Genomic DNA, 13,272 nt, shown 5'->3' on the forward strand with positions numbered 1-13,272 from the left:
GCTTGACTTCAATCTTCCCACTAGAGGGATCACACACTCTTTGAGATCTGCAAAATCAGAAACTATTTATTCTACACAGATTTCTTACTGTAATATGGTGAACTTATCAAAACTGAAAAGGTTACCACAGCTCAGCAGCCCTTCAGAAGGCAGCTGTGTACTCATTAATCTCCTCAAACAGCCTTCCTTTGCAGCCTTCACTGTCCTCAGATATGGAACAAACAAATGCACCAGTGCAAACAAAATGCCTGCCTAAAAATCCATTTAAAATACATCCCCTTGGTTACATCTGTCCCCTAGCTCTTTTGCTCATGTGTGTTTAAATAGAAATAATCTTGCAAATGCTAACTACTGAGTGCAGTGCACTTGGGCCCCTCACTACAAGAAGGACACTGAGGTTCTGGAACAAGATCGGAGAAGAGCAACAGAGTTGATGAAAGGTCTGGAACACAAGTCTGATGCAGAGCTGCTGAAGGACCTGGGGTGGTCCTGCCTGGAGAAAGGGAGGCTGAAAGGGGACAGTATAACTCTCTACAGCTGCCTGAAAAAATGCTTGTACTGAGGTGGGGGTCAGTCTCTACTTTCAAGTAAGAAAAGAGGAAATGGACTCAAGTTCTGCCAGGGGAGGTTTTTGGATATTTGGGGAAATGTCTTTATTGAAAGCATTGGTGAGCATTGGAACAGGCTGCCCAAGGAGGTGGCTGAATCACCATCCCTGGGGGTATTAAAAGACCTGTAGATGTGGCACTGAGGGACATGGCTTAGTGGTGGGTCTGGCAGTGCTGGATTAACAGGTGGTCTCAATGTTTTAAGAGATCTTTTCTAGCCTAAACTCTACGATTTGATGAGTGTCAGGAGTCTCACCAGAAGTACTGAAAATGGAGAATGGCCAGATATTTACCCTGAGTTAAAGTACAAAAAAACCCTACCCCAAACACATCTTCCTTTTTGATACAGCTACAGCTGTACAGTTTACTGTCTTTATCTACCAACTGGTATGAATCATATCTTTTTATTTCTCATTGAAGCAACCAAAAATTCATTCCTATTGGCAGTACATATATACCATTTGACACTTTGTTTATCAATGTATAAACAAAAATATTAAAATCTCTTTAAATCTCATTACTTATATTCTTTGCCACTTATTTTCAATCTTTCCAGCCTTTAATATTCTTATCATTGTTCCTAGGTCTTATTTCAATTAGGGCTTTTTGCCCAGGCATTAAATATATGTACTTGAACAAAGTTCAGCACAGAGCCTGCAATTACCTGCACTGCACATGATTAAGTCTGGTCAATAAAAGTATTTGACCACCTCGCAGCTTGATACCAACACAGTTAAATACCCTTGTGAGATAGGTATTTCTTAAGCCAGGAAATTAGACAGGGTCACTATTTGGTTTCTCAGCTGCTTCATAATTTCCTATATGCTGTTCTGTGTGATGAAGGTATTATATAACAATTTGTCTCATTCAGCAACTCTATTGATTATTAAATTACACTGAACACCAGTTTTGTTTTCATGTAATTGGCAATTGTTAGCAGTTATAAGGTGCAATTAGTGCTGAAATAATAAAATATATGCCACATAGATAATGTCTGAAAGTCCTGTTTAGTGGATGCCTTAGAAGCTGAGAAGGGTGACTCACTTTTAATTGAAAGTTTACTGTAAATTAGTATACTTTAATTAATTAAAGTCCTACTCAAATGTATCATGTTCTTCAGAAATTATGCTAATAAACAGAAAAAATGTTACGCTTCCAGATTTTGGACAGCAGGCCATTGACTCTGCAAGGTCTCCATTAGGAGATTTGTTTCTGTCATACAAACTCCAGCAACTGATTTCTCGTCGCCTTGCACTGAATTAAATAGGTCTCACTAGGAGAGGGAGGGAGTTCTATGTTTTGCAGACTCCCAAGACCAGCTCAGCCCAAGGGTGGCCGCTCCCGCTGGCGCTGCCCGGGGGTGTTGGGCGGTGAGCGGGACACAGGCACGGGCTGTGCGGTGAGTGCGCCAGCGGGAGGAGAATGCTGCATCACCGCCGGTGCTCTTCCAGGCAATCCCGAACCCACAGCGGCCCCCGACTGACACAAAAGGGCTCCCTCGCTTCACTGGGACACGGGCATTCCCCCAGAATTTGGACCTGCAGACGCGAAAGAAATGATACAGCCTGTTCTCCGTCTTTGGGAACAGCGACGGGTGATCAGAAGATCTGAAGAAAAAGCAACGGTACCAAAACACAGCACGTAAGGATGCGTTTTGGGATACACGATACAGATGCATGAACTGCTGAGTCTGTGAGCCTTGCGGCCTTTTGGTAAATCACTATTTCAGAGTCGGTGATTCTGAAATAACCTGACATCAACTCAGCCGATTCGCCGGCGAACATGTCGGGAGCCTTCCTGCCGCCTTAGTGGCTCACAGCCGCCACAGAACAGCGCTTTTCCGGGAGCGGCAGTCCTGCGCCGCGCCGGGGACCGGCTCCACCTGCGCCGCCCGCTGGTTCAGGGGCGCAGCCTCCTCCTCCTCCTCCTCCTCAGCGGAGCGGTTCCGTCCCCAGGCGCTGCCTCCCGCGGGTGTCTGACCGCTGCTGGCCGGGACCGCCGGCGACCTGAGCCCGCGTCCCGCACTGCCAGAGCCGCGTCCCGCCCCGCGGCACGGGCGGGCCCGAGGAGCGCCGCGCCCCGACCCGCCCTGCCTGCGCCGGGAAATGCCGCCGCAGGGCCACGGGCCTGTACCACCGTGCCGGAGGGGGAACTTGGAGAGCAGGAGATCGGGAGGGGGCGGTCCCTCAGCTCCCGACGGCACCGCCCGGCACCGCCCGCTGCCCTGGTGACGGAAGGTCACCGCTTGCCCCGCCCGGGCGGTGGCGGGACGCGGGCTCCGGGAAGGGCCGGGGCTGGAAGTTGCCGCCCTCCCTCCGTATCCGGGTGGTTGCTCCCGGGCGCAGCCGGACCGCCGGAGCCGGTGCCAGGCGAAGATGGCGTACCCGGGGCAGCCGGCGCCCGGCGGGTTCTACCAGGGCGGGGTGAGCGGGGCTGGGGCCCGCGGGGGGATGAGGCCGGGGGAGCGGCGGCAGCCGGCTGAGGCGGGCTGTGCCCGGCCGGCGGCCCGGGGGAGCGGCGGCAGCCGGCTGAGGCGGGCTGTGCCCGGCCGGCGGCCCGGGGGAGCGGCGGCAGCCGGCTGAGGCGGGCTGTGCCCGGCCGCCGCTGCCGCCGGGAGGGGCCGCAGGGAGAAGGGAGGGGAGAAGCACAACCCCGCAGCTGCTGCCGCGGGCGAAAGTCTGTGCTGGGGGTGTCGTTCCATGGTTTTCACCTAAGAATCAGGCTTATTTAAGGATTTTCACACTTAATGTATATTTTTCCATGTATTTGCCCTAGACATTTGTTTTGCTCAACTTTTCTGAAGTGGAAAAAAAATTTGCAGTGCCTTAATATTTCTTCAGCACGCCGTTTTCTGCTAGCGGGAGAATAAAATGAAACCGTGGTGAGATACACCAGGCTGTATCTAGATCAGCCGATTGCTCCTCGGCAAGGTTTTACACTGATCTGCTTACAATACATTATTATATATATGTCAGTAGTCAGTATATCAGTACTGAAAGTGAGAGTTGATTTGGGGATTTTTTTCATAAGGAGTTTCATTTTCGGTTGGTTTGATTTGGGGGAGGATGGTGTGTACCTAAAAACGTAAGTTTATAAGTACAGATCCTTAACTGAATCATTGGTTTAAAATGAATTTTCTTTTTGATTTCCAAAGTATGGAGGCGCTCCAGGAGGACCAGCATTCCCAGGACAAGCTCAGGATCCTTTGTATGGTTATTTTACTGCAGTAGGAGGGCAGGTAAACTTGTGAAATGTTACTTCCTTCTTGGATTTTTTTTTTTTTTTTTGCCTGGGGAATACTCTCTACCTTTGGAAGGAGGAATGCCTAGTATTTGCAGTGAGAAAAACTGATGTTTCTAGTTAAGAAAAAAGCCAATCCACAGTTGTTTTACTTAGCCTATTTGCTATATATAGCTGTATTGGTGTATGTTATAGCTGTATACATACAGGAACTATACCGTTTGAATAATGCTGATAGTTTCTATATTGTATGTGTAAGTGCACACATACATACACAAACAGAGGCATGTATGCCTCTGTTTCCTATATAGGTATCAACAGGGAATGTACAGGTGCATGAAGTTTTGTTACTGAATTGTGACTCAGCTCTGGGCTGGTGGATGCTGCCCGGTTCAGGAGAAAGAAAAGAGAAACAGTGGAAAGCGTGGGCTGTGGAGATGGTCTGGCTAAGAGCAAGAAATGCAGATAGGAAAGAGGTCATTACATTATCTTAATAGACTCACAAATGGAAAAGCAGTCATGGGTTGTGCCAACATCTGGGTTTAGTGGTAACATGGAGTAATTATTCTTCTGGAGGAAAGGCATTCACAACTTTTTTTTCCCTTCCCTGTCATTCTCTACTGCATTTTTAATTTCTTTCCTGTAATTTTGTGGAATATATTCTTTTTGTATGGTCACGCATGTTACTAGAAATAAGTGCCGTTTGAACTGTATTGCAGAGTTTAGGAGCAATTAAGTTGAGTTTATGGAGCTGAAGGTCTGTGTTGGTTGGCCATATTACAGCTATGTATTGTACACTTGTAGGGTGTGTGCAGATCTAAAACTGATCTTGGATCTGTTATCCTTAGGTAGATACAACCACAACATGAAAATTTGAATTCAGCAGTATTAGCTCATGTTGAGATGCCCACCATAACTTGGATTAGTTTTGTTGTCTGTGTTACTCTTTTGAATGAATAATGCATTTTGCAGTCTGTATCTTACTTCCTTCTAACTGCTTAGGAAAATATTTAGACAGTGTTTTTGTAGTGAAGGAGAACACTGGAATGAGCTCTGTGTGGTGAGGCCTTTCTGAGAAGGTGGAACCCAGAGCTGACAATTTGTGTGGCAGCTGAGATGCCTCTGTGTGCAGGTGCCACCTGGATGTGTGCCAGGAGTCAGCAGTGGCGCCAGTAACTGACACTGGAACAATGAACAAGCTCCTGTTGTAAAGAGAAAGGGAGGTGGCAGCAAATGGCACTGTGGAGAAGAGGTGGCAGGAGCTGGATCTCAGCAAAACATAGACCATGCCCAGGTTTCTCAAGTGAGGCATGGATACTGGAAGCTGGGAAACCAGTGAGTTCATGGGGGTGATCAAGTTAGCACTGAAGAATACTTAAATTAATACTCTGAAATGCTTTCTATTTGTAGAAATCATTCCTTACTGAAATGAACTCGGTAGCTTTTGAAGTTATCCTTGGAATATGAGCTGTCTGTTTCTGGTACCAGTGACTGTGCAGAAGTAAAAACCCCATAAGGAAACAGTGATATGTAACAGATAAATTATCAGTTGCTTTTATGGCCATCTGTGCAACTTGGTAAAAAGCCACATCTCAGTTATCCATAAGTACTTATTGTGGAATTAGTATGTTTTGGTTATGGTTTGCTGCTCTGTGTGTCGTTTTTTATGCCTATATAATATATAATGTTTTCTCTGAGCTTTCTTTGAAGTAGTTGACAACAGGGATCTTGTCTTTGACTTGATGAATTCGTTTCCTTTGTTTACAGAAGAAACACAAAATATTTCAAATCTTTATTCCATCGAGTCTCTTTGTAGGAAGTAATAGTTTATTTTTTAGCCTGTTTGCAAAGCCCATATGCATTGTCTAGCTTAACCTGTTTATGATCTACTAAAAAAAACCAAAAAAAGACAAGTATCTTGTTGGTAATGTTAATCTTGATTACAGTCATGCTTTTCCATCTAAAACATCTCTGTTTTAAGTTATGCAGTTCCTATCTTTATTTCAGAAGGTACAAAGCCTTTGAAGAGATTACTTACTTAATATTAATGGCTATTTCAAATCTCTTTCCCCCCCTTTTTGCCCATACTTTTTTAATATCAAGTATTAAATACATCTGTATCATTAGACTGATGGAGTAGATAGGAAGCAAATTTGGGATTAACTGCCATTAACTTTACATAGAATCAAAACATTGTTGCCTTTTTCAGACCTCATCAAATATCATTTAACAGAACTATTTGTCTTACAATGATACTTCATTTCTGAAAGTTATCAGACTGTGCTGTTCCCACCATATCATTCAGTAGCATATCTCTGTTCTTGAAAAAAAGAGCTTTCAAAAGTGGGTTTAAAAACGGGAAAAATTGGGAAAATGCTGTAGCAAATACATTCATAGAATATGCTGAGTTGGAAGGGACCCACAAGGATCATTGAGTCCAACTCCTGGCCCTGCTGAAGACACCCCAAGAGTGTCACACCAAGTGCCCAAGTGTGTTGTCCAAATACCTCCTGAACTCTGGCAGCCTTGGTGCTGTGATCACTTCACTGGGAAGCCCATTCCAGTGCTCGGTCATTCTCTGGTGAAAAACATTTTCCTAATATCCAACCTAAGCCTCCTCTGACTTGGCTTTTCATCTTCTAATGCTTTACAGAAGTATCATCATTTTTTATGTCTAAAGAAATAATATTCCATCCCTGGATGAGGTTAAATTAAACTCTGTGTGAACCAAACTTTGTGTTGGGGATGTGAGGAATAAAACTTAGAATTCCAGCCCCACTTCTGGCAGCTTATTGCTTTCCATCAATTGGCAGTTGTTTTCTCCACTTGGCCCTGAGCAGGATTTGTAGTTGGAGGCATTTTCCAAGCCATGTGGATAGGTATCTTTTCTGAGTTTGTTTTTTTTTTCTTTCAGAGTTCTTTGCTTTCTATGTTTGCTTGTTCTACTAGCAACTTAATATTTAAAAAAACCAAGAATTTTTATATTTGTGAGTGATGAGGATGTCTTGAGAAGGATAACTAATTGAATGCCGCTGGAAAGGGAGTGGGTACTGGGAATAAGCAGCCTGGGAGAGGGTATTAATAGCTGATACATCTTCTGTTATCGAAAGGATGGACAAATAGATGCTGATGAGCTACAGAGATGTCTCACCCAGTCAGGGATTGCAGGAGCATATAAACGTAAGTTAATGATTTAAATAAACAAGCAAATAAAGCACACTAATTCTTCCTCCCGTTACTAGAAAACACGTGTAGTTGTGCCTTCTGCAGAGCTGGGGTATTTTCTTTGCATGGCAAATGGGTTTCCTTTCCATATCTTGGACATGTAAATTCTCTGTATTCAGTTCTGTGCACACAGGACTTGCCTTCTCAGCCTCCTTAGTTCCCCACTCTGCTGGGCTGTGGAGTTGGTTTGGTTGGTGATGGACAGACAGTTGTTCAAAAGATGCTTTGCTTTGCTTTGGTGTGAACTGAGCTTTGATACTGACCAAAATCTGTGGCAGGAGTCCTCTGCTGGGACACCTCCTGTTCAGTTTACAGCTGCTGTGAGTGAAACTGGCCTGCTCGAGTGGTGTCTGCTGCGGGGGAATGTAAATGACCACTTTGAAACCCATCATTGTGGATTAAGATAAGAGCAAGTTAATATTAAATGTAACTTGAATTGCATTCAAAAGCACTACTGTCAGTTTTTCTAACAAATAATGGCTCTTTCTTGGATCAAAAGTATGGAATGGCTGTGTACAGGGAACAAATTACATGATTGTTTATACATTATAATATATAATCAGTATATAATTTAAATTTATAATAAATCTGAAAATGTATGTTTAGATAAAACTGAGGATTATGCTCTTAACATTATTTTTCATTTTTTAATTTTAACAGCTTTCAACTTAGAGACTTGCAGACTTATGATCTCAATGCTGGATGTATCCTTTAGTATGAAATGTAAACATTTTTACATTATGTAAGCAAAGATGAGAGAGTGCCATAACATTTGGAAATGCTCTGTAGTTTCCATTCAGCCTTTACTTGATAAGTTTTGTGGTCATTGTGGTTGGGAAGCTACAAAACTCTATTCTTACTAATTATAACTGAAATTTATATGAAGAAATAATAAATAAATCAGGCTTTGGTGACCAATCATTTTACAGCAAGTGATATCCCTCTAAGCCTGGGGAACTTTTTCTCTATTGAATGTATGGTCAGGTCTGGTGGCCCAGAATAAAGTATTATGCAAATCACTTACTGTGCTTTTCAAATAGGATAACCCTCCAATTTCTCATGTTTCCTAATGAATTTTAAGCATTTGTAGTGCACAGCCTGAATACAATCTAAGTCCCCCTAAATCCTGCTCCGTGAATGAATCAGGTTTGAGTATCTAATGGAATGGTATATGGCATTCAGGAGTAACACTTGAGGAAGACTTAGATATACTGTGTAAGGTTGGAATTTTGGGAAGCTTTTTAGCCAAAACTTTAATTGAAAGTTTTGCTTTCAAGACTTAAAAAACTGTTCTTGCTTAAAAAGAAAAAAGCAGAAACTAAAATGAAAGGGCTCTTAGCTCATCTTGAACAAACCACTTAGGATATGAGAGAACTGATACTGTAACAGTTTATTCTTTGGCATCTATTTTTATTTCAGCTATGTATTTAATTGGTTACAATTATGCAGCAGGTAAAAGAGAAGTGTGTCAACTAAAGTAGAATTCACAACAAGAAAATGGCTTTAGCAGGTTTCACGGGGAAGAACTGGGGAGAGCAGGTTCTCTGAGGTTCTCTGACCATAGGTTTTGGGGAGTATTACCTCCATCTGTGCTGGGGGATGCTATAGCTAGTTTTCTACAAGATAAATTAATAATAGTAAAACTGTTTTAATATTGGCCTCCAAGTAAGGGTTTTTAACTACGGAGAGATGTCTTGTTTAGTTGGTTTGCCACTTTTTGTTGTAGATTTTGTTTAAGAAATGTTTTTCTTAGCTTTGAAATCAGAGGGATATGTCTGGCACACTGGGATTTAATGAGTTTAAAGAACTGTGGGCTGTGGTCAATGGCTGGAAGCAACACTTTGTAAGTTTTGACAGTGATGGAAGTGGCACAGTGGATCGTCAGGAGCTGGAGAAAGCCTTGATGACTATGGGTAAGTTGTGAAATGTTCTTGCTTCTGACACTGACTTGCACCATTTTCCAATTACCATCCTGCAGTAACTAACTCATGATATTTTCACTGAAAACATGTTGGATTCTGTTCACTTACCTGCCTTTCCAAAATAAGACTTTTTACTTTCAAATAGGATTTAGACTGAGCCCACAGGCTGTGACTGCAATTACAAAGCGATACAGCACTCATGGAAAGATTGCATTTGATGATTACATTGCCTGCTGTGTGAAACTCCGAGCTCTCACTGGTATGCTGGACTTGTTACTGTCACCCCTATAATATATTTTTATTTAATAAAACCTGATTGTTCACTTATCTCGAGGGTCAACTTTGGCGTACTACAAAAGAGGTTTCTATCAACAGTCTATAGACAATTATAGACCAGGATTTTTTAAATTCCAGTGAAGAAAAGGACTTTATACTAATGCAAGGTTTAATCCAGAGACTGGAAGAGTTATGTTAGCCAAATTGGGAAACTTTGTTTATTAATAGAACATAAAGGGTTGTGTATGATAAATACAAAAATATAGAATGGGAAATTAAGTCTTGGAATGAATTGCAGTATTCTTCATCATGTTCTCCTTCATGTGACTTGGAGAATTTTAGGAAAGTACACTTTAAAAAAATGGTTTATTTGTAATTCTTCTTACCTGGTTTCTGTTTTCTTAATGAATTTTTGCAGAATGCTTTAGAAGAAGGGATGCAACTCAGCAGGGTTTTGTGAACTTCCACTATGATGATGTAAGTAAATTTTAAGGAATCTATTAAAATTCCAAGGTAAAATGAAAGAAAAACTTAAGATAATCAGTAATTATTTGAGTTTGTGCCTATCTTCCCTACACATACAGTGAGAACCCAGAAGTTCTGGGGCTTGTTGAGTATTGTCTCAAAAAGCTTTTGCATATTTTATAGGGTTCTATAAAATGTTGTGTGCTTTTCTCTGAACCTCTAACCAATGTGGTTCAGGAAGATCCAGGAAGCTACATCAATTGCTAGCATCACTTTCTGTGACCTTTTTTTTTTAAATTTTCTGTTTTAAAGCTTGGTAGGCCTTTTTCCTGGGAAAGGTTGGTTGACGTTTGGTGGGAACAGACAGGAATCACAGTCAGGCTTGTGGGTCTTGGCTTCCTAGGCACATCTGTGCAGCAAAAAGAGAACACTAGATTCAAGTCATCCTGGATTTGGGTGTTGTGGGGTTTGGGGTTTTTTTTTGGAGCAGCAGAGGGGAGAACCATGTGTACTAGTTTTTATTTTTGTTGTTATTATCATTTAAGGAGATGCTTTGCTTTAATTAACTATTTGCTTATTTTCCTATGTATTTTAAAGCCTTACTATTCAGTAAGCTGAATTTCTTTACAGAAAAGTGTAGTGACAATGAGTATTGTAGGAGAAACAGTAAGAACTTGTTCTCTCCCATTCATCTAATAAGTGGTTATTTTCTTTTCAGTTCATACAGTGTGTTATGAGCATCTAAATCAAAAGGGAGCAAGCTGTGGATGATCATGATTTAACATTCCAGTCTGTGTTTTGCTTTGCCAAGTCCTCCAATGATTGTGTATCTCAATATTGGTAACTGCATATTTTATGAAGGTATCACTTTAAATACATTTTTTTAGTCTTGATAATGAATATAAAGTACTCATGTACTGTTGTCTTTAACTTCCAGTCTGTGATTATTAAAGATGCTTTTTATTTTCATAAACTTGCAGTTCACTACCTATAACTCAGATCATGCAAATGGTAAGATTTTCAGTCATGTGTCTACTTTTTTCCTGTGATTCACTAAAATCAGTTTCTGGAGTGCAATTTACCTTTTTCTGACTTAAAAAGTAACATATGTATGACTTAAGAGGATACATATTTTCTTGTCTTTGACAACATAAGAGGTGCTGAAAGGGCTTTTGAAGTGGCTGTTTTGCACTGGTCTGTTTGAACATCAGTAAGTTTTGGTTACTTTGTCCGTTCTTCTGAAGATGAAGGGTGTGACACCATGCACTGAGTGTAAGACTACCTGCTAGAACTTCTTGTAAGCAGGGATGCAACAAGACATAGCAGAGAACTCTTCTATCCTTGTGATCTTGTACAGGGGCCTTTGTTCCTGTAAGGTTCTTGCTTTGTGTCACTACATAAAATGCTTTTAAACACACAAAAGCTGTGCTGTGTCAGTTTGTGCATCACCTCTCCCTTCACAGGCAGACAGATTTCACTTACATGTAAATGAATGTTTCTATCTCCTCCCCTTTTACGCCTAGCAAGTGGCCTTCATGCCTCAATATGCCAAACAACACACAAGGGCCAAAACCCACTTGGAAAAAATTCTCGCCAGGTTGCTCTTTCAGATCACAGCAGTAGTTACCAGTGAAAGCAGATACACACAGGCAAACCTTACTTGCCTGAGGCTCTTCAGGGGAAAAAATGGGATTTTTATTTGGTGGAGGTTTTCTTGTTGCTATTGTTGCAGGGATTTTTGAGGGGAAGGTACAGGGACTGATGAGCTACATCAACTTTCAAGTTTAGAGAGAAACTAAGCTAATACCTACAGATGCTAAGGAGTTACTACAGAGTTTGCTGTCATAACTAAAAAAAGCCACCTGAAACCTGTGAGAAAATTGCTTCCCCATTAAGAGAAGATTCAGTGGACAGACTGAATGTGCAAGTTACCTCCTTTAGGGAAACAGAATTCTCAGAATTAAGGGTTTCTCTTTCCCACAAGGCATACTGGGAAGAATACTTACGTGACACCACGGGGGGTGATTGCTCTTGACCTTTGAGCCAACCACCAGGCAACAGTTGCAAACAGGTACTTTTCCTAGGTTGCCTTCAAACGTGCAAACTAAGGGATAGTAATTTCAGATTTGCTTTGAGAATATTAGGCCCCTAAGACAAAATTTTGAGAAGCTCACTGGATCATTTTCAACCTTGGAATTTGAAAAAGAACATCTATATTCTACTTTTAGCCTTTTCCCATGCATGCAACATCTTTATTTTATAGAGACCTATAAAACAGTGCTAAACACAATGGCTTAGAAGAACAAAATACACACAACAGTCTTTGTCATTGAAAGTCACTTTACTGATGTTACAGTATGTTAATAACATTGAAAACCACAGGCATTTGTATTAAATACTCTTGTAGAAGTGGATACTGTGACGCTGTTATTATTAAAAGTGAGCAGGAATTTAGAACCCCAAATTACAACGATCTGATTTTATAAAAAGCAACGTTTTGTTTAGCTACATGAAAGCCAGATTCATTCAACAGCCCAATGCCTGTAAGGTTTATGACAAAAATATCACACTCAAAGCTAGAAAGTTGTAAACTGCAATGCTTCATTTTGATGTTTGTCAAAATCTTATTCTTTTATTACATCAGGTACTATTTTTAAAGGATTTTAACTAGTAAAGACAATGATACGTTGCAAATCATTGTTTTTCCAATATTAGCCCAGCCACAGTGGTGAAACACGATTATCCTTGCCTCTCTCAATAATGGCTAGTATGAGTGAAAAAATAGCTTTTTTTTACAGCAATGCCCAAGTTAAACAAAATTAAGCTGGCAGAGCCAGTTGGTATATACCACCCCAAAAGCTTTGCTGAAAGAACTCATCATACAGTAAATAGTGTTTTCTCCAGCAGATTAAAAATTCTGTAATGCTTTGCTATTCTGAAAAAAATATTTTGCATTTATGCAACAATAAAAATAAGTACTGTATTCTATATAAAACATTACCTATTGTAATATATTTTTATCCTTAAGAAAAGAAAACTCAGGTTATATATTCACAGTTTGAGTATGTTCTGGACAGTATTTCCAAGTGTAAAGTATGCAGAGTCTACACAGGCAGTGAGCAGGAGTTCTTGTACCAATAATCAAACTAAATCAGCATTTGCTGTTCTACAGAGCCTTATAATATTGCATGATTAGCTGCTCGCACCACTCTACTTACAAGGTCAGTCAGGCCTATATACAGAATTTCTAACATGGTTGTAAAAATAGACTCTCCATGCTAAAGTTAGGATATATAAGGTCTTAAGGCCTCATGTTGAGTTTTTGAAACAAAAGTTTTATTTTTTTTATTCAGAGGAATACAGAAACAGAAAAATAAAAGCTTGTTGCTTTGATATTTTATGCTCTAGCAGTTAAAAATTGTGTTGACACCTTTACTTCTCCCTTAGAGAACATGTTTCTTTTTAACTGCTGTGTGCTTATTTTCCTCATCTCGTTCTGACTTATATGGCAATTGTGGCCCATCTTAAGTAGCAGA

General features: G+C 40.9%; 1 protein-coding gene across 1 annotated transcript; it reads left to right on the plus strand.

Moving 5' to 3' along the window:
- Positions 1-2,842: 2,842 nt before the first annotated feature.
- Positions 2,843-11,158, plus strand: SRI (sorcin). The gene is made up of 8 exons (XM_063412701.1): positions 2,843-3,031; positions 3,763-3,846; positions 6,959-7,028; positions 7,734-7,777; positions 8,839-8,986; positions 9,141-9,254; positions 9,690-9,748; positions 10,455-11,158. The coding sequence occupies exons 1-8, from the start codon at positions 2,984-2,986 to the stop codon at positions 10,479-10,481; spliced, it is 594 nt and encodes a 197-aa protein (XP_063268771.1). The 5' UTR covers positions 2,843-2,983; the 3' UTR covers positions 10,482-11,158.
- The last annotated feature ends 2,114 nt before the right edge of the window (positions 11,159-13,272 follow it).

The sequence above is a fragment of the Prinia subflava genome, chromosome 1, assembly GCF_021018805.1.
Source record: "Prinia subflava isolate CZ2003 ecotype Zambia chromosome 1, Cam_Psub_1.2, whole genome shotgun sequence".
Classification (NCBI taxonomy): Eukaryota; Metazoa; Chordata; class Aves; order Passeriformes; family Cisticolidae; genus Prinia; species Prinia subflava.

Bases quoted from the DNA above. Each gene is read 5' to 3' on its own strand.
- SRI (XM_063412701.1), top strand. From the start codon at position 2,984: ATGGCGTACCCGGGGCAGCCGGCGCCCGGCGGGTTCTACCAGGGCGGG. The intron at 7,029-7,733 runs GTAAGTTAATGA...TAATTTTAACAG, and splicing joins GATTGCAGGAGCATATAAAC to CTTTCAACTTAGAGACTTGC. The intron at 8,987-9,140 runs GTAAGTTGTGAA...ACTTTCAAATAG, and splicing joins GAAAGCCTTGATGACTATGG to GATTTAGACTGAGCCCACAG.